This window comes from Leguminivora glycinivorella, chromosome 10 (genome assembly GCF_023078275.1).
Source record: "Leguminivora glycinivorella isolate SPB_JAAS2020 chromosome 10, LegGlyc_1.1, whole genome shotgun sequence".
Taxonomy (NCBI): Eukaryota; Metazoa; Arthropoda; class Insecta; order Lepidoptera; family Tortricidae; genus Leguminivora; species Leguminivora glycinivorella.
In genome coordinates this window covers 6,362,080-6,384,114 of record NC_062980.1, presented here as the reverse complement: position 1 = coordinate 6,384,114, position 22,035 = coordinate 6,362,080, and the positions used below count along the sequence as shown (strand labels likewise).

Genomic DNA, 22,035 nt, shown 5'->3' with positions numbered 1-22,035 from the left:
AGTACTATCGTACCTACAGTATGGCCACTTCCGCTCCCCGCTTACCGCCTGTCAAAAACGCGAACAGTCGACCTGTCATATTTCACTCATACAAGCATAGTACGCGTTCACCTACACGAGCTTGGAATGTATGCTAGGAACGCGCCCTTTCATATATTTGATCGCCAGTGTCCGAGGTGTGATAGGGATGCACCGATACGATAAAATTTATCGAAGTAGTGTGCTACGCTCGCAGGCGTGAGTTTATGTATGTAGTTGTAGAAGTATCTTACCATCATTAGACATCGGGTCCCTCTCGCCGCTATCGCTCCTGGTACTAGGGCTGGCGGAAAGTCTCGCGCGCTTGGCTGCACTCTCGCCAGCAGCAGACAGATCCAGTGGAGAATGCTCTGGTGCTGTACCGGCGCGCTTGCGTCGCGAGCGACCGCCGCGCCCCACTCGGGATATCGCTAGCAGCGTCTGGGGAGAATTATCGACGTTAGGACAGCACTATTTTAGGGTTGGCCATATTAAAAATTGGGAGAGGTTGTAGCATCGATAATATAAAAAAAACAAAACGTTAATAAGTAGAGAGATAAATCAAGTACGTTCAAGAACACTTACAGTTTGTTTCAAGACTATATTCAAATGAGAAGATATAAATTATGTCTTAAGCATAACGAGTAGCTAAAGTGTGTTGCTAATTTTCACAGAGCATACTTAATGACAGGTAGTTTGTTACGCTGCGATGCTAACTATGATTTATTTTGAAACGGCAACTGTCTTTCGAAGCCTGATAAAGTCGTTTCATAATTGCCTCCAAAAAGCAGGTAGCGAACGACTTTCTTTAAAATAAATTAAGACAAAGAGTGTGTCGTCGACCTCGGTCCGAGTATGATCCATTGCCGAGTGGTCGGCTGGTCAGATGGCATACGGCACTGGGTACTGAGCCGTTGAGCGCTGAGCAAACATGAAAGGTGAGCCGTTATCTGATCGAGAGCGCGAGCATTCATCATAATAACGTACCCGCCCGTCACGCTACCTACCCGCGGGTCAAATTGCAATCTATCTTTTTTAATTGCTCACTAAAAAAAGGCTCATGCGTTCTAATTTCATATAAAATTCAGACGCGCGCGGCGTGAAATGAACGCGTGCGCGCGCCGAGAAGCAGACGGCGAGATTTATTTACCCTTACTCGTTACCTTTTAAAGATGAACACGTTTGTTAGAACACGACATCAATTTGATGAAGCGAACGGGACATTTCACTTCGGCCGGGCTATCGAGGATCTGCATGAGCAAGTAGCTAAAGGTAATCGTTTGTTACCGGCCAGCGCTGTGGGCGATCCCCCGTGACCATAATAGAATGCAGCTTAATTGATTGTTCAAGCTAATTTGAATCAGCGGCGGAAGATCGTGACGCAACCCCGATTCTACGGCTAATTGCCTCTGAAAACAGCTTTATTGTAGCCCTCATTGCAACACGTGAGCGATATCATCATTACCCAGTAATAAAGTATCTCCAACTCGAGTAATCCGCTCGTGTCATAAAGACACGCTGACGATTGAGACAAATGTAATAACGCCCATTTTGTATCATTACGTTTTTTTATTAGAAAGTCAGAGTCATAACTGTAACAATTTTAACGCTGCAATATCCGCGTGCTCGCTGCACTCGTGTGTAAAAAGTCATCTAATTTAAAAGTCGAGCGGCGGTTTGATTTCACATCCCATCAGTACATCACTAGCGTGTCGCGGGCGCTCGGCGCGTGCCACCGCCAATTAGTGCAGCTCCAGTTCCTTTTACAGTGGAGAGTTGAGCGAGCGAGTCTGCGGCGGCGCGGTGGCTCGGCGGCGGCGGCGCGCAGGCGCAGGGGCGGGGCGCCGCCATTACCCTGCCGGCGCGCGCGCCGCGCCACAGGCCCGTACCCCTCGCAATTAACACTCTTTCCACGTTATCTGCACTCCGAGGAAGTGTAAAGGTCATGAGCCTTATCAGATTTAATTGCCTTCATTATTACTGGAAAGGAAGCGTGCTACCTGCCGCGCATTATGATTTTAAAGAGGCTCAAATTAACATAAACGAGCGCTCGCCTCTAGATGCTAGACGCGATAGAGCCTTATGAATTTTACGATCCCCCGAGACATTTTAATCACAGCCGTGAACTATGAAACCGGGTAAAACAGCAATTAAAACAGGAAGGTCAGTGAGTACGGGCATATAATAATTAATATGAATTTAAATCGTGCTTTTGAAATTAAAACCCAGCTGACCGTAAATTATTTCATAGGGGCAGTGGCTTCTTAAGTAACAAGGATTACCTAATAGCGTTGCGAGTATTTTTGATCATTTTAACGATAAAAAATGGTTCGCTTCATCTTGTACAGTCACGGTGAACTCAGAGGTTATGTGACATCTTTGGGTTGTTAGTAGTGCTGTAGAATATCAAATGCGTTGTCAACTCTCATATAATTGAGGGCAACTGTACCGATTGTTTGCTTAGATCATCGACATCCTGTCTCTAACCGCTAACTACGCACGCGATGCGCTTCCTTCTAAAACGCAATTTGAACAAGATACTTTTGTACTTAATTGGGACGATTATTTCAATACTTTAGTCAAACCTCAATACTACTTTGGGCAGTTATTTTTTGGGCGGAAGAAAAAATATAACTAGTCAGATTCCGATTTACTTGTTTAATGAGAGTAAAGGTTCAGAACGTAGGTGGTTTAATTTGTTTACGGAATGACCACCAAGCGAGTTATAGTTTTTTTGTAGAATTGAGAAGAGGTGCATGATATGTTTTGGTAGAATTTTAAAATTTATGGTTTTAACTTGTAAACGACGGGGAACAAATTTATAAATGCTACATTGCAATTGTAAATATATTTAACTAATGCTCCTAAGCTTTAGAAAGTTTAGGATAACCTGGTGTACCCATTTCAGGACTTTGTTATTTTGACCACTTACAAAACAGTTTGGTATGGTACAATCTTGGTGAAGTTCACGTTCCGTGGAACCGAAAGAAGTATATTTTTAGTACCTACAGTAATGACATTGCCCTAGTTCTGACACATGACTACTTGACTAGTGACGTACTTTAGTCGAGCTCATATCGAGCATGACGGGGAAGGCAGCCCCTGCTATTTCACAGCCTTTTTGAAAAAACACAGTCCTAATTGTGAAGTGACACAACTAGAGACCATATTGGTGGGCGTTTTTTTATTAGGGGCCAAAAGAAGGAATTTTAGAGGCGGCCCAGATTTACTTACACCATGAATGCATTTTTACTGTAGTCCTGCCTTAACAAACAATTTTAATGGACCGGTAGCGGGCCGGATTTAACCCTTTCGCGGAACGGACATGGCCCGCAGGCTGTACTTTGCCCACCACTGGACTATAGTAAAGCTTGACCAGAAATAGAGGTACATATCGTCACTACTTTTAAAAAAACTTGTATCTTCGTCTGTCAATGAAAAGAAAATTGTAGTAAGTATGTGTGGAATGCATATAGACTTACTTCGTTTTAACTTTGAGGAACAGCGTGAGATACGAGATTTTTTAAAAGTAGTGACGATAGTTGACTACTCGCCATGTTGCGGAATTTCATTAGAACTATTTTCTTCGCTACTGAACTGTCACCGCATACACGAGAGTAACAGCGCCCTCTTGACAATAGTATTTTTTTTATTTTATTGGGGACACCTTACACAGATCAACTTAGCCCCAAACTAAGCAAAGCTTGTACTAAATATGTGTGCTAAGCGACGATATAAATACTTAAATAGATAAATACATAATTATATACATAGAAAACATCCATGACTCAGGAACAAATATCTGTGCTCATCACAAAAATAAATGCCCTTACCGGGATTCGAAGGGACCGCGGCGCAGCAGACAGGGTCACTACCGACTGCGCCAGACCGGTCGTCAAATATCGCCATCATATATATTTCGGTCGTCATATATTTCATTTCATTTCATTTATTTTAGCATACATAAGCATTACAGTGTTAACCAAAGCGCTTATATACTAGTCACCTTAACACTAAAAATACATTATTATTCATTACTTATCATTATCACAAAATTCAATGTCAAATTAAATATAATATAAGTTACTAAAATAATACAATTTCTGTTCAAGCTTTAAGGTTACTGTAGTCGAGCTAAGAGTGACATGAATAGTGACGTACCTTAGTCGAGCTCATGTCGAGCATGACAGGGAAGGCAGGTAGCCGCGGCGGGCCGCCCTGCTGTTTGGCCATCTTCGTGAACAGCCCGCCGAGCGGCGCATCTGTCGCTTCTTGCGCCGGCGCACGATCCGCGCCGAAGCCGTTCATGCGGTGGAAGTAGCTGGGGAAAGAATATGAATTTAGTATTTTTCTTTGTAGTACCTATGTATACACGAACGTACTTAAAAACCTATAAAAACATTCTCTCCAGTCAATCATGGGCTAAAAAAAATGAATGCGAATGTGTCAAAGGTTATTGTAGAATGATAAAATGGTTAAACATAACTCTCAATATGCAAATATGAGGTTATTATAAGACAGAACTAACATAAACAATCCTATGAATACATTTTACCATATTTAAATATTAACTGATTATATTCGTCCTAATGACATTAAAATATAATTCTGACGACAAATTAAATAGTTGCATTCCGCATTACTGATACAGGCAGAAGACAACTTATTGATTCATAATAATTGATATTGACAGAGGTCAGCGACCCCCGAAACATGAGCAATTCATTAATATAACATAAGTTCACGCGGCGTCCATCGGTTCTCATGAATCATGTAAATTTGTCGACTAAACGTAAGTTATCGAATCGATTAATATGCTAATTGGCTGGGCCATCACTAGTCGGTCGGTGAACCGTCGTAGTGTTGTGACATGCCGTGTGAAATGTCAAGAGTCAGTAGGAAATGGCTTGCTTCAAATGATCGAATGTTTCCTTTATTTAATATCAAGATAAACTTATTTATGACGTTCGATATTAGATAGCTTTTTCTCAGAATTATGATCAGCTTAATAACTTTGACCTTTCTACTGTTATACCTGTTTAATTTGTAATTTAATATTTATTTAAACAGACCTATCAAAATAACTATGATCATAAAACATATCGTATTTCTATTCGAGTCTTTTATGAGTCAGTATTAATAAGTGATGGAAAAAGACCCATTAATTTATATTCTGTTACAACTTCTGAATTTCGAAGGCGTGACTCAGATATTGGCACGAGCCATTACCGCAATGTGCGGTAAGTGCATGCATTATAAAATACCCATTAGTTTTCCTTTTAACTTAAATTTTATAGACGGAAAAGATATACATATTTGTCTTCTAATTACTTTTATTAGGGTTTTAGTGCTACCTGTTAAAATAATGTTAAATAGACGCATTAGAGGAAAGAGGTTTGAAGTGCCGCCGTATAATCAATTCAGTTATTTCAGACATGTTAACATTAAGTACGGTTTCGTAAAGTAAGATCAGTTCCGAATTAATTGTCCAAACAACCTCTACCAAGCAAGAGTTTTTAAGTTAAAGTATACGTTCCTCGATAGCTTAAAATTCAAATAAAATTTATGTAATTTTTGGTTCTAGTATTATTAGAACCGTTTGGGGGTGTTGTTTCTCTTTTTTTTCTACAATGTCATTCGTGTGTTACGAGTATGATGTGTATTCCACATAGGTAGTTATTTTAGATATGTATTAACATTATTAGTGACAGTGTCGAGAAATAAAATTAGTTTCGAATAAAATGAACTGGATTTATTAAGGCAGGCCTTATTGATTGAGACACATTTTGCGTAAGTCGTAAACGTTTTACGAGTAACATTTATTTGTCTCTTCCGGTCCTCGAGGTAATTCTTAGTGACGTTTTAATATCAACAAGTTTTCTTGGAAGAAATATATTTATGTCTAATGAGAAGTCAACACACAATCGTCGTAGAAGTACAGAGAGAGTACTAGGTACAGCATGTCTTTCGAAGCCTGAAAATGTCTTAGAATAAATGTACATATGTCATCGGACTTGGTGTGATAAAATGTCAGTTTGCCTTCTCATAGCCACAAGTCTTCACGATAATTTCATATCTATCTAATTAGTGCCAAAAAATGTATCATTGTGTCCGATACTTTAACGCATCTATAATAAAATAAAGAGTTGGTTGTTCTGTTAATTTGTCTATATTGGCAAGCTATTTCTACTGTAGGTCCAGACTGGTCCATATCCTTTGTAGGTACAATCTAACGACGGCGGAACATAACTATTGCCGGATGTTGCTGTTACAATAATGGACAACACACAAGACAGATCAGGCTTGACCAGTTTTGCTTGTCAATCTGGAGAATTTGTTATTTTATTACTGTACGGTCTGCTGTTGAGCAACGGTTGGCATATTATAAGTAGGTAAAAACTGTTGCAATGCTAGGTCTGTCTTAGTTGGCCTTTAGTAATAACAAGAATGGTTTAAACCAATGAAGGTAGATAGAAAACAAAAGCAAACGACAGACCTTAGTGCTCACAGCATTGTGGCTGCTAATTTTAGGCCTGTCAAAATTATCGGCGGCGGGGCGTAGCAAAATCTTCGGCGGCAGCGGCGCGTCGGCACCGCGCATCTCTTTAGTGCAATGACAAGACTACACGAAGCTGATCTGCGATGGTACTCACTCATTGGGCGGGCTGTTGTACCGCGCGGCGAGGGAGCGCATGATGTCGGAGTAGTTGCGGCGGCGGCGCGTGCGGGCTGCGTCATGCTGCGGGTCTGTGTTACTCACTCATTGGGCGGGCTGTTGTACCGCGCGGCGAGGGAGCGCATGATGTCGGAATAGTTGCGGGGCGGGTGCGGCGGCGGCGCGTGCGGGCTGCCGCGCTCCGGCGGCGTGCCCGGGTACGACGACGTCGACGGCGTCACGCTGCGGGATCTGTGGACAAAGGAAAGTTTTAGGGCTATTCTGACGGGGCTAGGAACATGATCGATAGCGACTGGGACTACATCTTAACAGATTCTCGATGATTACGGGACATTAGCATATCTCTGTGGACTGAACACCAAACTTTTAATTCGCGGCGCAACATCTGATATTTGTCGGACTTCTGGGTTGGTATTAGCTTGTAGCTGTGTGCGTTAGTTTGTTTACTTTGCCGTCAAAGGGATGTGTTAACCTCGCAAAATTTTATTGTCAGTGTATTCAAAATAGTTGAAAGTTAGTGTGACCAAAGACTTCTGACTCGTTTGCACTTAGGCCATAACTTTGGGGGCTAAAACGGTATTATTTTAAGCAGCGTTGTGCTAATCCTTTACTGCCGTTGTTGAAGTTAGTCTTAGGGCTTGTTGCATCAAACCGTCTGTTACCGTAAAGCGTTCGTTAAATTTTATTGTATGGGAAGTTCCATAGACATGTATTGTATACCTCAGGTTTATGCAATGCGTTTGCCTATTGGAAAACTTTATTAGTATCATAATAAGGTATCGTAGGAGGGCCTACCTACAAGAATGCCTACGAACTTGTACATATCGTACAGAGTTTCCGTAGGCGTACAATCCTAATTGGCCCTAGGTTTGGCGTTACAACACCCGTCTAGATAGGCATCGTTTTATATATGCACCATAGAATTTAGTTTGAAACTCTTTGGCTTGGTTATTTTATTTACTGACACATTACATGACTGTGGTACTGCAAAAGAACGCATCTAAAATAGTAAATATTAAAAAAAAATAAGCTGTCTTTTCGTAGATATTAAAGACACTGCACAAGGACCAAATAACTTAAAGTTCTTAAATCATTCTCAAAATTCCTTTTTGAGCCTGTTGACTATATTTTTAATTATAAACTAAAAGTTGATATAAGTAGGTATAATTGTGACCTATCCTCTCATTATATTATCTGAACTCTGTCAATTGATGCGTCAAGTAACATGCTTCCCATTTTTCAATATTAATCTAATAAGAGGATAAAACTTCGGCTCTAAAACCGATTTTTTTTGTTCAAACTACGACTACATATCGGCACTACTTTGAAAAAAACTTGTATCTTCTTCTGTAAATTAAGAGAAAAATGTATTAATTAAGTATGTATGGAATACATATAGACTTACTGCGTTTTAACTTTGAGGAGCAGCGTGAGATACGAGATTTAGTGACGATATGCAGAATGCAAATATCTGAAAGCGGTAATAGTGACCGCTGCGCCGCTCAGCATTGACATGATAGTCTTCGCTAGTCAATCAATAGTTGAAGACGAAAAGGGCCTCGTGTTTGCTGACCATCAAAATTCTTGCAGGTCCCATAGTATCCTCCGCCAATTGAAGAGAGAACTGAAACCTTCTGCAGGAGACAGTGAAGTGGTGTAGGGATACAGCTAGTGTAGGTTCATTTTACATTCACGCGTTTATGGGCATTTTTAGAATTTGGGTCCCCCCAATTAGCAAAAGTTGTTAACAAAAATTAACTCGCTGTCAGTTTTGTGACGACAATTAAGCATAAAATCTGTCTAAAAATTTACTTTTTTCACATTCTGAATGTAAATTATCGCTTAAAGTTTATGTAATTAGCACAAAAACAATATTTTTGATGAAATTTCGTGCTATCGTCACAAAACTGACAGTGAGTTAATTTTTGTTAACAACTTACGCTAATTGGGGACCCAAATTCTGAAAATGCCCTTATCTTTATGTTCACTAGGTTAGGGCTAGTTACCTGGAGGCAGTGGAGTCGTGGGGGCTGAGCCGCTCAATCTTGACGTGCGGCGGCGCCGGCGCGGGCGCGTGCGCGGGCGACGCCGCATCGCGCGCGCAGCGCCGCGCCCCGCCGCCCCCTCCTTCACCTGTGGACAACACAAACGAATTGGTTAGTGTTAATACTCGTAAACATGACATGACAATTTTTAACACAACAGCTAAAGGTTCAAAATCTGTATATTATCACAATGATGTACAAAAAAATGCGTTTTTTTCGGCCCGCCCCAGCCAGCCAGCCCCTAGATTGCATTTCTGCGACGCCAAACGCCGCAGAAATGCAATCTAGCTCTATCGCTCCTGCATATTGGCGGGACAGAGTCAGGCTATGTTTTCTGCGGAGTCTGGCGTCGCAAAAATGCCATTCGGCTACGGGACCCGCTCTTTTAATGCAGCTTAAGCTTGTGTAAAGTTTAAGTAAAACTAGATTGAGATTATGTAGTTATTAAAAAATCTAAGATAAACTTTATTGTTTATGTTTACAGTACGTAGCTGTATTTTATAAAACAGTCATCATGCTCCTTGCGCTATCCTGGCATTTGCCACGGCTCATGGGAGCCTGGGGTCCGCTTTGACAACTAATCCCAAGATTTGGCGTAGGCCCTAGTTTTTACGAAAGCGACTGCCATCTGACCTTCCAACCCGAAGGGTAAACTAGACCTTATTGGAATTGGTCCGCTTTCCTCATGTTTTACTTCACCGAAAAGCGACTGGCAAATACATACAAACCAGTAACGGTCACAAAATTTTCTCCTAAAGATAAACAATCCGTTTTTATCGTCCACTCCCTTCGTGCCTAGACTAGCTACTCATAATTATCAGAGAAAGTTATATCGAGGTTAAGTTACTTTAGAATTTAATAATGCCGCGAAAGATCACGACCCGCTAGATAGCATCGCGGCTCTTTTGACGCGATTCTTTCGGCAATCTCACCGCCATCTGGTGGGTAAATGTGCGTGACAGTGTCGCGTGGCGTGATACGGCGATAGCGAGAGAACTGACCGGTATGCAAAGTTTGTCGTACTTGGGTAAAGAAGATTTTAAGTCATACTTAGTCGGTATTAGTAATGTGAGAATATATACTATTAACTCGTAAAAGGTACAGTATTAAGGTGCGACCACACCGCTGCTTAAAAAAAACGGTGACGGTACGGAATTGCAGTGATGCATCGCATCCGTACCGTTTTTACCGCATGCTCCCCACACCGCTGCTCAAAATACGCAGACGGTACACGTCGTGCGTTTCCGTACCGTCGCCGTTTTTGGTGTGGGGAGCATGCGATAAAAACGGTACGGATACGATGCGTCACTGCGATTCCGTACCGTTGCCGTTTTTTGAGCAGCGGTGTGGTCGCACCTTTAAGCTCATTAATTTTACGAGTATGCTTGTCAATATGAGTGATTAGTTATAGTCAGTCCACGGTAGGTAAGTAGACGAAGATATTGACACGTCAAATTTATCTGAAATTATGACATTTACTACGTGCAAAGTTAGTGGTGTTGTTACTGAAAGTGAGTTTTTTTTTATAAATAGACAGAAGTTCGAAAACCATCTGATGATAACAAGGCTAGTTTTCATTAGACTTATACGGCAAAAGAGGGTTCCGTGATCATGATGCATGTAACTTGTAACTGCGTCGAAATATCGGGAGCTCGACAAAGAACAAAAAGGTAACCACGGTCTATATCCCGGTCAATACAAATCTAATGAAATAGCCGTGAATCATTCAAAACTCTTAAAGGTAGTTTTTAATTTTTACCTCATATTTAATACCGTAGATATCATTGACTAAGATGGTATAGTGAAACTCTGTTTATTTCAACACTCATTGATTTCGTAAATGTTGAAAGATAAAGAAGATTTCCGAAAGCGACTCCCCTTATCAGAAAGAAAATTCTTACATTTCGCGTACATATTTAAATTATTCGCGGATCGGTTCGCAGATACGTCGGCGAGAAATTTGTCAAACGGCGTTTTTGCCGCGATAGTGACAAATGGCGACAACTTGGTGAAATCAGAAAATCTGTTAACATGAGCTTAATAACTAAAAGTAATAAAGTAAGATAACCTACCTATATAAAAAGGGACAGCTCATTTATTGTATGTTAAGTCGTTTTTGAGGTTATCGCGAATATAGCAGTTCTCAAAAAGTTTGTAAGTACATAGCCACGTCAGCAAATTTTAATTGATCCTATTTTGTTACCAACATTTAGTAATATAAGTCGACTTTCGTGAATTATACACTATACAGGATAATTGTTATAATTAAGAAAATATAGAACTAGATACTAGAGAACGAAATAAAACTTACTAAAATTTCAATTCATCAAACAAAATCTTGGTAACAAAATAGGATTGTTTTTAAACTTTTTCCTTAAGTTTTGTACAAACTATTTGAGAACTGCTGTTTTAGATAAGTAGACGCTAGACTAAGAACTCTGTTTTATTTAATAACTTGCGACCCGCCCCGGCTTCGCACGGGTACTATACCTACATGTAAACCTTCCTCTAGAATCACTCTATCTATTAAAAAAAACCGCATCAAAATCCGTTGCATAGTTTTAAAGATTTAAGCATACATAGGGACAGAGAAAGCGACTTTGTTTTATACTATGTAGTAAAGTGTATTGAAAGTATTGAAACTAGATTCGTAAATAATCTGATAAGTGTACTTAATAAAGATCAGAACATTCACAACCTCATTAAATGCTCGTAAAAGTTACAATCTTACAGGTGTAAATTACTAGCAACATTGCAAATGTCATTAAAACTCGATAAAATAAATATGATAGGATAAGTTGGGAATTTAAATCTCTTGTCATAAAGAAAAGACAGAAGGAGTATTAAAAAAATTGAATTTCGAACGCACGAATTCGCCGTTCGAAAGTCTGTGGAAAACGACGTAATGCTATTTTTGAAAAAGGACGGCTAGTAATTTTAAAACTAGTGGTAATGACCACTCGTTTTCGATTCTGTTAGTAGAATTTAAATCGCTAGTAGTGGAGATATTATTGAAAGAATTTCACGAAATCTAATGGCCGAGATTCAGAAATCGGTCCCCTGACCAGAAATATATGACTATTGTTAAGGCTGCTTTCAAAAAAAACGTCAAAATAATGTAAAATTGATAGTTTTAGTCGGTGAAATACTACACTTTCCGTTATCCAATAGATTTATTTAATTCAATTTCCAGTTAGAACATCTTATTATCTTGATTTTTATAAGACTGGATTTTTGAAAACTAACTCACTAAATTAATTATGAATTTTTCTCTAATGCACGTTTAGAAAAACGCACGTATAGAGCTGAATCAGTCGACCTTATTTGTAAAATTTGGACAATTTTGAATATTAAAACGGGTAAATTTATAATTCGTATATCCTGTACCACAATCATTTCAGACTAGATTTTTATTTTAAGTTTTTGAAAAAGAGTAAACTAGCCTAAGGCGAATTCAACTTTTTTCAGAAATTACCTAAAATTAAGTGACAATTTCTTTGAAAATCTACATCACATCGAAGTAAGTTTTGTACTAAATTAATCTGCAACGTTTACTTAAAATGCTGTTATGCCTAAGTGATTATAAATTGCTATAATTGATTTTTACCAATTTTTTGAAAACGAGCCTTCACCGGTACAATTATTACCAGTTTTGGACATTTTCTCATATTTTGTTAGACCAAGTAGAAAAAGTCCTATAATGTGATATATATTCATAAACTACTCGCAAAGCCCTTTAATTTGATACCACAAACGGTATGATCGAGCGCTCGGTTGCGATTTCACTATTTTTAACACGAAAGCCCTCTGAGGCCGCTGTTATTCAGATGTATGTGACTGGTGACAGTTCAGTTTAGTATGAAGAAAATAGTTCCAATGAAATTCCGCAACATGGCGCGTTGGCGCGTAGTCATTTATATTTCTGGTTAGGCTTTCGATGGTTTTGTCCTTGAGTGTTACTAGTAGTGTCAACTAGATACAGATACGTTTTAAAATGTCAACTGATTGATAGACTTCGAACAGGATTTGATTACTCAATTTAAAAGCAATTAGTTCTACTTGAGTTTATGCTCTTGCTTATCCATACTAATATTATAAATGGGAAAGTGTGTGTGTCTGTTTGTTTGTCCGTCTTTCACGGCAAAACGGAGCGACAAATTGACGTGATTTTTTAAATGGAGATAGGTAAAGGGATGGAGAGTGACATAGGCAACTTTTTGCCTCTTTCTAACGCGAGCGAAGCCGTGGGTAAAAGCTAGTATAGTAATAAATGTAGCTAGCACTAATTCAATAAAATTGTCAATGAAACAAATATTAGTTAATTATTATGATACACCTATTGTATAATCTTTGTACAAGTTTGGAGGATTTGTAATTCATCTTTAAGAAGAAACAATTGCAAGCGATGCAGCAATACACTATTTTTGGTGTCAGATGTCACGACATATCAAATTATATCCCGTTTTTATCGTAATTTACATGTCTTGTCCCACTTTAATGTATTGAAGTCATGTACCGTACCTTTTAGGAACGAAACATACCTATCAAAGGTAATTTGTGAAATGAAATCAACGTGAAAAGGCTGTAGTAAGTACAAGAGTAGATAAACATAGTCCAATAAATATACTACCTCGATATTTTAAATTATTGAACATACATATTACTCGTAGAAACACATACACACACAATTATGTTATTAAATGATACTTAAGAAAAAAAAACTAATCTTCTCATGTCATCTCAACTCATACATTTATTAAAATGAAATAACATTAACATAAAGATTAATGACATAATACAACCCATACAAAGCTACATGCTACCGGGGACCAAATCCATTTCATTTATATTATAAGACTAAACACTAAGTGACTTTGACTACAATGTATTTAATGACTTAGTATTGTATAACTTCATAAGTCATAACAGTGTATATGTTATGGAGAAATTCTGTCAAAATAACATTTTCGGAGACATTATACAAGTATAATATAACGATATCGCTTTGTGGGGTATCGCCTACGTGAGAATAGCCCATCTTTTAAAAGTTCTATAGCATGAGCATTCGATATGGTCATTTTGGACGCAGTTAACTATATCAGATTAGTATGTGACTAATAGTTATGTTCGATATGATAAATCGTGTTTTAAATACACAATAAAGTGTCTCAAATTGTAGGAGGAATTTAAAATGCTATAAATTTTGATTTACATTTTATGGTTCGAAAATAAATTGTGTACGAATATTTCTTTCCGCTAAGCATTTTGCAATCCGCCAATGTTCCCATGGCAAAGCGCGTTCTTGAAAAAAAAAACAAGACAAGTTACATTTTTACAAGATTATCAAGGCTATTGGAAAAGTGTGTACCTTCAACCGACCTAATACTGGTTTTAAGAGTTTCAACGCCAGTGGCGCCAGGTCGAGCGGCAAAACAAATTTGGCGTTCTAAATTTGAAATCAAATATTTGTTGACGGAAGTTATCAAGAGTCGATGATGACCGATGTCGGCCGAAAGCGTTCGGGTCACCTGACATTTTAATGAAAGGAAACGCGGACCGTTATCACTTTGGCATTATAGGCTAGGAGCCGAATGGTAGGCAGGAAACCTATCGCTACTTATGTGATTGATCAAATGTAAAAGTAAAAAGTATTAAGACTTAAGATTTTTCATAGTTATAATTGATTCCCATATAATTTAGATTATACAATGAACAGTAAAAATTAACCGTCAGTTTCAAGGCAACCGCTCAATTAACCGTAGGTTCAACAGTGTTACATCGCGGTTTTACGTGCACATTGTTTTCTAATACCTACTCTGACTAACTTTTGTATGAAATTGTATTGTTTAAGTCACAAGACACTGAGCAAAATCAAACTATGAAAACGGATTATATCGCGACCATAGTTTTATTTCATAAGTAACTGAGCATTTTCAGAATTTGGGACACCCAACATTTTCAGAATTTGGGGTTTATTAACAAAAATTAACTCACTGTCAGTTTTGTAACGACAATTAGGCATTAAATTTGTATTAAAATATTGTTTTGTGTTAATTACAGCGATAATCTACATTCAGAATGTGAAAGAAGTAAATGTTTAGACAGATTTTATGCTTGCTATTTATTATTAAGCTTAGTTATTATTTAGCTTTTGCCCGCAGCTTCGCTCGCGTTAAATTTCGGAATGGTTCATACAAACTTTGAGGGGTCAGAGAGACAAAAAGTGGCCTATGTCACTCTCCATCCCTTTTAACTATCTCCACTTAAAAAATTACGTCAATTCGTCGCTCCGTTTTTCCGGGAAAGACGGACAAACGAACAGACACACATACATTCCCATCTATAATATTAATAAGGATTGAATTCTAATTCTAATTTTTCCCGCTCATACTTTTAACTTGATTCCATACATGTAACAAGGTACCGTTCGTAGGCTATTGACGGTACCGTTTGCACTTGCTGAACCTGCGTATGGGCCGATGTGTGACCTGGATGAACCACAGATGTCATATATACCATAGATCAAGCAAACGTATCTACTTAGCGTGTCAAATGAACTCAGTGAAATCCACTGTGTTGTCAGTCTTTAATCGCAGCTTGCAGCTTTCGGGCGTCAATTTTTGTAAGTTGACGTCAATCAAAACATAAAAAATGCCTCGTTACGTGATATTCAATTGCAACAACACAAAAATTATGAACAATCAAGAGCCTGAGACATATTTAAAATTACAGGCAAGAAACAACTTCAGTACAAAATTTGACACGCTCGGCCCCTATACAAATAGATGAACTTGTTTCTTCTATATAAATAAAGTTCTGTGGGGTGAACAATACTTTACGAAAATAGGTACAAAAAAATCACTTGCCTATTTAATCTCACTAACGGATCAAACGCGATTATGTTACATTACCTATTATACCATAAGTGACTTTAAATAATGTGGGTATGAAACGAGAGAATTTCAATGTTTTTTATCGTCTCAAAATTCGACGCGGGAAATACAAAACTTGTTGAGTGAACTAATATCTATTTGATAATGAAGAAAGTTTACGTTACAGTAATTTAACGGTTCTCAGTTTTATAAGTACATATCCTACATCGAGTTAGCTTTAATGAATTCATTCATAATATGTCCAATTGTCCATGCAATTGTACAGCTCGCTCGCTGATAAACATGTACCTACTACTTACACCATTATATTTTAGGTAATCCTTCCCTACATCAGATTTTCAACCGAACACATAAGAAAACGAATAAAAACAATAAAACAAGACCTCACCTCTACTTAAAAGTAAACACGACAAAATGACAGCAGACTGTCCGCAAACAAGAGGTTTGTTTGAAATCGATTTAAAAACAAATCGATTACCAAGACCCCAGTCCGACCTCTTCCGAGACGATCAGTCAACAAGATTGAAGAGGTATTTCCTTCTCTTTTCGTCCTTTGTGACTGAGTGAGACGAGGAATGTCACAGGGGTTAAAATTTAAAGGTCATTGCGGATGGTTTTGAATAAATATTAGATTTTCCGCGACGACGAATTTATTTTTGCATCGATGTCAAAAGTAACATGTAGGATTTGTTTACCTTACCGAAAGAGACAATACATACATTTTTAGATATAATATGTGTCCTTTAAATGATTATTTTGGTATATGAATTTAAGAATTACGTAATTTTAGATTATTTTCATCACGTGCTTGTGCTAACAAGCGTGTTCAAGAATAGATACCTAAGGGTTAGCAACCTTTATATATGACCACCGGAATGACTTTAATGTTTTTAAAAATGTTTACAAACCACGAAGACCTGAAACTTAACTGTTCAGTCAACAAGGCATTTCTAACTATCTCTGTCAACCGCCAGTCACGTTACGTGGATTAGAATGGCCGAAAATCACAAAACATTGTATGTTATAAACACTTGTATGGAAGATACGTCGTTTCTGTAATTAGTACAGAATACCTGCCCGTGACGCACGATTATTAGAATGTCGTAAGTTGTGTACGATTGTATGAGAGATATGACGTTGTAAAAGTTACAGGGACCGGCGTACGCGCCGTGTACGCAACACACGCTGTTTGTGCTGCGTGGGCGGCTGACCCCCCGGGAGATTGCGGAGTGTAATACTCTAGAAAGTCAGTTCCTAAGAAAACTAGTCAAAGAGTGTTTTGGTAACTAAAGAATGTTTTAATATGTTTATGTTATTTTAGGTAAACAATCAGTGACCATTATTATATCTTTATACCAAAAATATCGACATTTTGACATTTGCAAGTTCTACAAACGTAGGTATCTTAGATCGAGCCATATAAAAAAGTAGTCATTTTAATTTCGTAATACATAGGTACCTATTTAAAATGATTGCTTTGTTACCAACCAACCGAATATAAAATAAGAATTAAATATAAATCATGAAAAAACACACATCGTTAGTTTTCAGGAATATCTTGCAGTTAATTTTACTTTTATATTTAGTAATATTTTTATGAAATATGAGACTAAAGCTGGGCATTTGCTAATATGTACTTCGACCCACACAATGAACTTTCTACAATACTTACTCTGCAACCCCGGGTTGACAGTCGCGCACAGGCATTACTTCAGTTCGAGCCATAAATCTCGCATTTGCCCAGCTCTGCTTGCAAATTGTGCCCGTAATCGCTTCCTTATGACAAAATCATTTAATTCCCGACCCGGGGACATGTTGTGTAAGAATGTCACTGGGAATGTAGCTAGCTGTTGGAGTACAACATTGTATGAAGCCATTTTTTGCACTTGTGATAGTCGTAATGTTCTAAGTTACTTAGAGATGAGAGTTATGCTGTTTTCGGCAAAATTCTCAATTGTGTATAAACTATAAATGTAACTATTTACCGTTTTGCTACGTGTGCTTACGTAATCGCTTGCTTATGACGAAATCCTTTAATTTCCGACCCGGGGACATGTTGTGTAAGAATGTCACTGGGAATGTAGTTGGCTCACGGAGTACAACATTGTATGACTTAATTTTTTGTTGTAGAGATGTGCTAGGTACGATAGTTGTTCTTGAATAAGTTCTAATTTTATTTTGTCGGGAAAACTTGATTGCCTTTCTATAAAATTGTGCTGATATGGGAACATTTCTGTAAAAATTTGACTGGGAATGTAGTTTGACTCTTGATGTATACCTAATATAGTATGAATGTATTTTTTTTGTTGAAATGATTATCAAGAATTTTCTCAATTTTTAACCCCCGACGCAAAAACGAAGGGGTGTTATAAGTTTGACGTATCTGTCTGTCTGGCCGTCTGTCTGTCTGTCTGTGTGTCTCCACAGATCGCATCGTAGCTGCCGAACGAATGAACCGATTTCGATTTAGATTTTTTTGTTTGAAAGCTGAGTTAGTCGGGAGTGTTCTTAGCCATGTTTCATGAAAATCGGTCCACTATGTCGCGGTCGGGGGTTTTTTCAAAATTTTAATTTTGTGTTTAGGTTATTCCTAGAAAACTTATTTTCCCTTCTGTGCCCATAATCGCTTCCTTATGACAAAATCGTTTAATTCCCGACCTGTGTAAGAAAGGGGACACGTGTAAGAAAATGTGACCGAGAATGTGGCTGTGACGGCTGGAGTAGGTACAACATTGTATGAAGGCATTTTTTCGCTCTAGTGGTGTGCTAAGAGCTATTCTGAGATTGTTTTACTTTTCTAGGAAACGTCAATTTTGAGGAACAACAATTATTATTTATGTAATTAAGAACGTTCCTCAAAGGAAAAAAGACATTTATTCAAAAGACATCGGTACATGTAAAACTAACTTAAAAATACTAATTAATATAATACTACACAATTAAAACTAACATTACTATAAAACTAAATTCTATTCACAAAACTCGTTCCGAGCCCTCTCAGATGCAAAGGTGCCCATCACACTCGATGCGTTCCCTTCCCACGCTGAATTGCGATAGACAGCCTTTGCATCAGAAAAGACCCGGAACGAGGGTCATGGCCTCTCTCGCTTAGTCTTGTTACCTATTATTTCCTCTAGTACCTATACATAAGGGTCTCTTAGGGCCACTTCCACCACCTTAACTCAAGGTTAGTGGGCTGTCAACTGTCAAATTCCATATAAAATAGTTGGTTAACCTCGGGTTAATCCTCCATTTTCGGGTGGTGCAAGAGACCCTTACACATACTAGTCTGAAATTATAAAATTAGTAGTAAAGTGAATATGTTCTTCTCTCACATGTAGCGAATAAAGTGCAAATCTCTCATAGAAGTACGGTAGCTAATAAACTACAAATCGTGTAGTTTACATGCTAGTCAAACCACATTAGAAGCTGTGAACATCGTATTGCTATCTTTTTATCGTGAACTTCAAGTAATTTGCAATTCTGAGTAAGGATTTTAATTAAAAGGGAATATTAAGTTATTAAATGAGTATTAATAATAATTAAAACATGTTTAATGTTTTAATTATTAAACTACTAAACGTTCTATAGCCATTCGCTTTTTATAAAAGATTCAAAATACAAACCATACAATATTTTTAAGTTAAAGGAAAAATCCATACTAATATTATAAATATTGTAGGAAAGTGTGTGTGTCTGTTTGTTTGTCCGTCTTTCACGGCAAAACGGAGCGATGAATTGACGTGATTTTTTAAGTGGAGATAGTTGAAGGGATGGAGAGTGACATAGGCTACTTTTTGTCTCTTTTTAACGAGCGAAGCTGCGGGCAAAAGCTAGTAAAAAATAATTCACACCTTCGGCAGGACTCGAACCTGCGACCTCAGTATTGCCGATGCCAGTGCAGTCGCTATGACCAATTTAGCCACGCACCGGCAATGCAGTACCTAAGTCGCAGATTCGAGTCCTGCCGAACTTTTTCCATTCATTTAAAATATGTAGTATCACTCGCAGACGTTTCTGTATGATAAAAAATAAGCCACCACGAGACGTTCCGCCGACCTAGCCGAAATGACAATAGTTGACGCTAGACGCCGATCGACACGCAGCCTGGCTATGTCGCGCCAAAACAGAATATGCCTGCACAATTTTGCATAAAACCAGCGTGACTCAGGGGACCGTAACCATGGCAAGAAAAAGTTGATTCACCCTTATAAAGGTTTCAAAATGCAAACCAACCCATACAGTATTCAAATTCGCGTTACACAGACAAATCCCAGCCCGCTCACCATATGGCTGCGCTGCGCCCGCGCACCTGTTGTTGACGCAGCGCGCACAAACAGTTGTTGTTTGCGCTCACCTGCGGTAACGACGGGCTTGTCGGCTTGTTTTTTTAGGCTCGAGACTGATTTGATGCCCGGAGGCCTGGCTTATGGTCACTCTGGTGCTTGGTGGCTATAGGGCTTCAATTAAATTGATTATCTATCTAGATTGAATTACAGCATCAATAGCAGAGAAAATATACTTAAATGTAATAGTGTCTTCCCGTGCATGCAATTAGTGAAATTCAGGATCGATGCACTAGTTTGATTAGTCTTGACTTCGCGTAGATTAATGTATTGGTACCGATCGTACATTGTCAAACATTGTTTCAATTAGATATATTAAACTATATTACAAAGCGATGTCTTAATATTATTAGTCACTGTTCGGGATACCTGTTGGTTACTGGCTAAAGGCGTCGGTGTAGCTTATCGATTGAGGTTTTTTCTAATTTCTCATAATAATTAAGCTTCAATACTTTTATTTGTCATAATAAACCTTTGTAATAAAAGAAAACTGCACACCACATATTTAAAAATAAAGAGTGTAGGTATTTGAACCACCGAAACAATTTTTCTTTTAAGTTATTTTTTTTTATTAAATTGTAAATAATTATCTATATGAATAGAAAAATAAGCCCAATTTAATTAGTAGGTACGCAGTAACAGCAGTGACCAACAAATGTATACATATTTCTTCTGACTGTACTTATGCGTATTATCACGAGTCCAATCGCACTTCCAAAGTCGAAGAACCAGATGGGTCAGAGTACATAAACCCATAACACTCGTCTCGTGTTTGTATAAAACGTTAAACAGTTAACACTTCGAAGAAACACGGGTCACTTCGGTACGAGCGCGGTAGGAAAACATCATGGAGGGGTCACCTCTTCACGACCTGTTTTCGACCTCTTAGCGACCTCTTCAGATGACGACAGGTTTGGGACGTGATTTGACGATTGTGGTGTGCTTGAGTCGAGAAGGACGTAAAGGCAAAGAAGAAGTTGTGAAAGAATAGGATAGGACTCTTTCTTCTCAGATTGATGAATAATGAATCGAATACGATTCGGTTCGTTGAGGCTATTCTGGATAGTTTTTATTTCAGGCGGCGAATACTTAAGCGCCAGATGTTTGTGACAGCAAACTTCAAAATCCACCAATCAAATAAATATCGATTAGACTGGTGGATTTTCAAGGTTGCTGTCAGAAAGACCTGGAGCGTTAGTATCGCCGTCTGGAGAAAAAAAAACGATTCAGAATACCCTCATTAGAATCAACTCTTGGAGTTTATTCTTTGTATATGTATGAACTGTTATTGTGTATATTACAGTACCGTTACCATGGGCTGCCCAAGTGAGAGCCGTATTACTTTACTCAGAAAGTAAGTGAGTTTACGTTTGTTTACAATATATTGTGCCTAACTTCACGCCAAAGAAGCTGCTTCTATCCCTTTCTAAGTTTATCAATAAACGGAGAAAGAACTATAGGCGAATGCTACGCCTCTGGTGTTTACGCGATGGAACTAAAATCATAAGTAAATGTAATTTACCTATCGAAATCTGTCAATATAGGGTCTACTGCAAATTTCGAAACATACGCACTGAGGATTCTTCCTCTTTCACTTTATACTGATAAGAGTAAAAGAGACTCATGTCCACATGTCGATAACTTCGGTATTCGGTAGTAGGCCTCAAACCATAGGCAAAGTCATTCTGACGTGACATTTCTGTCAAGTTATACAAAAATCACACGGAATTTTCACAATTATATTTGCAGTTTTAAATAAAATTATGACTAACATATTGCATTAATTTATAAATTACGTGAAATTCAAGATTAGCTAAAATTGAATAAAAAGATAAACCAGTGAACAAATCAAATAAGGTAATGAGTTATTTTTGGCCATCATATTGTACTATTTACAATTGAGATGATTATAATGCTCAAAGCAGTTTTTGGTTTCAGAAAGATGACGGAAGCTATGATTGAAATCAATATTTCCGAACAAACCCGTATGGTATTCAGTCAACATGGAAGATGGTTCAATTGATATTAATACTGTGGCACTCTGGCAGTTACGCTAC

The 22,035-nt window shown here is 38.1% G+C and overlaps 1 protein-coding gene across 4 annotated transcripts in view; it reads right to left on the bottom strand.

Annotated features, from left to right (window-relative positions):
- The window catches only part of LOC125230119, a 512,573-nt gene that overhangs the window by 112,343 nt on the left and 378,195 nt on the right, over positions 1–22,035 (bottom strand). For all 4 annotated transcript variants that reach the window (XM_048135148.1, XM_048135150.1, XM_048135149.1 and 1 more), the window contains 4 exons: positions 8,701–8,827; positions 6,779–6,925; positions 4,180–4,339; positions 273–459 (listed from right to left, as the gene is read on the bottom strand). In XM_048135148.1, coding sequence (XP_047991105.1) covers positions 273–459; positions 4,180–4,339; positions 6,779–6,925; positions 8,701–8,827 — 621 coding nt within the window. The remainder of the gene's footprint in view (positions 1–272; positions 460–4,179; positions 4,340–6,778; positions 6,926–8,700; positions 8,828–22,035) is intronic.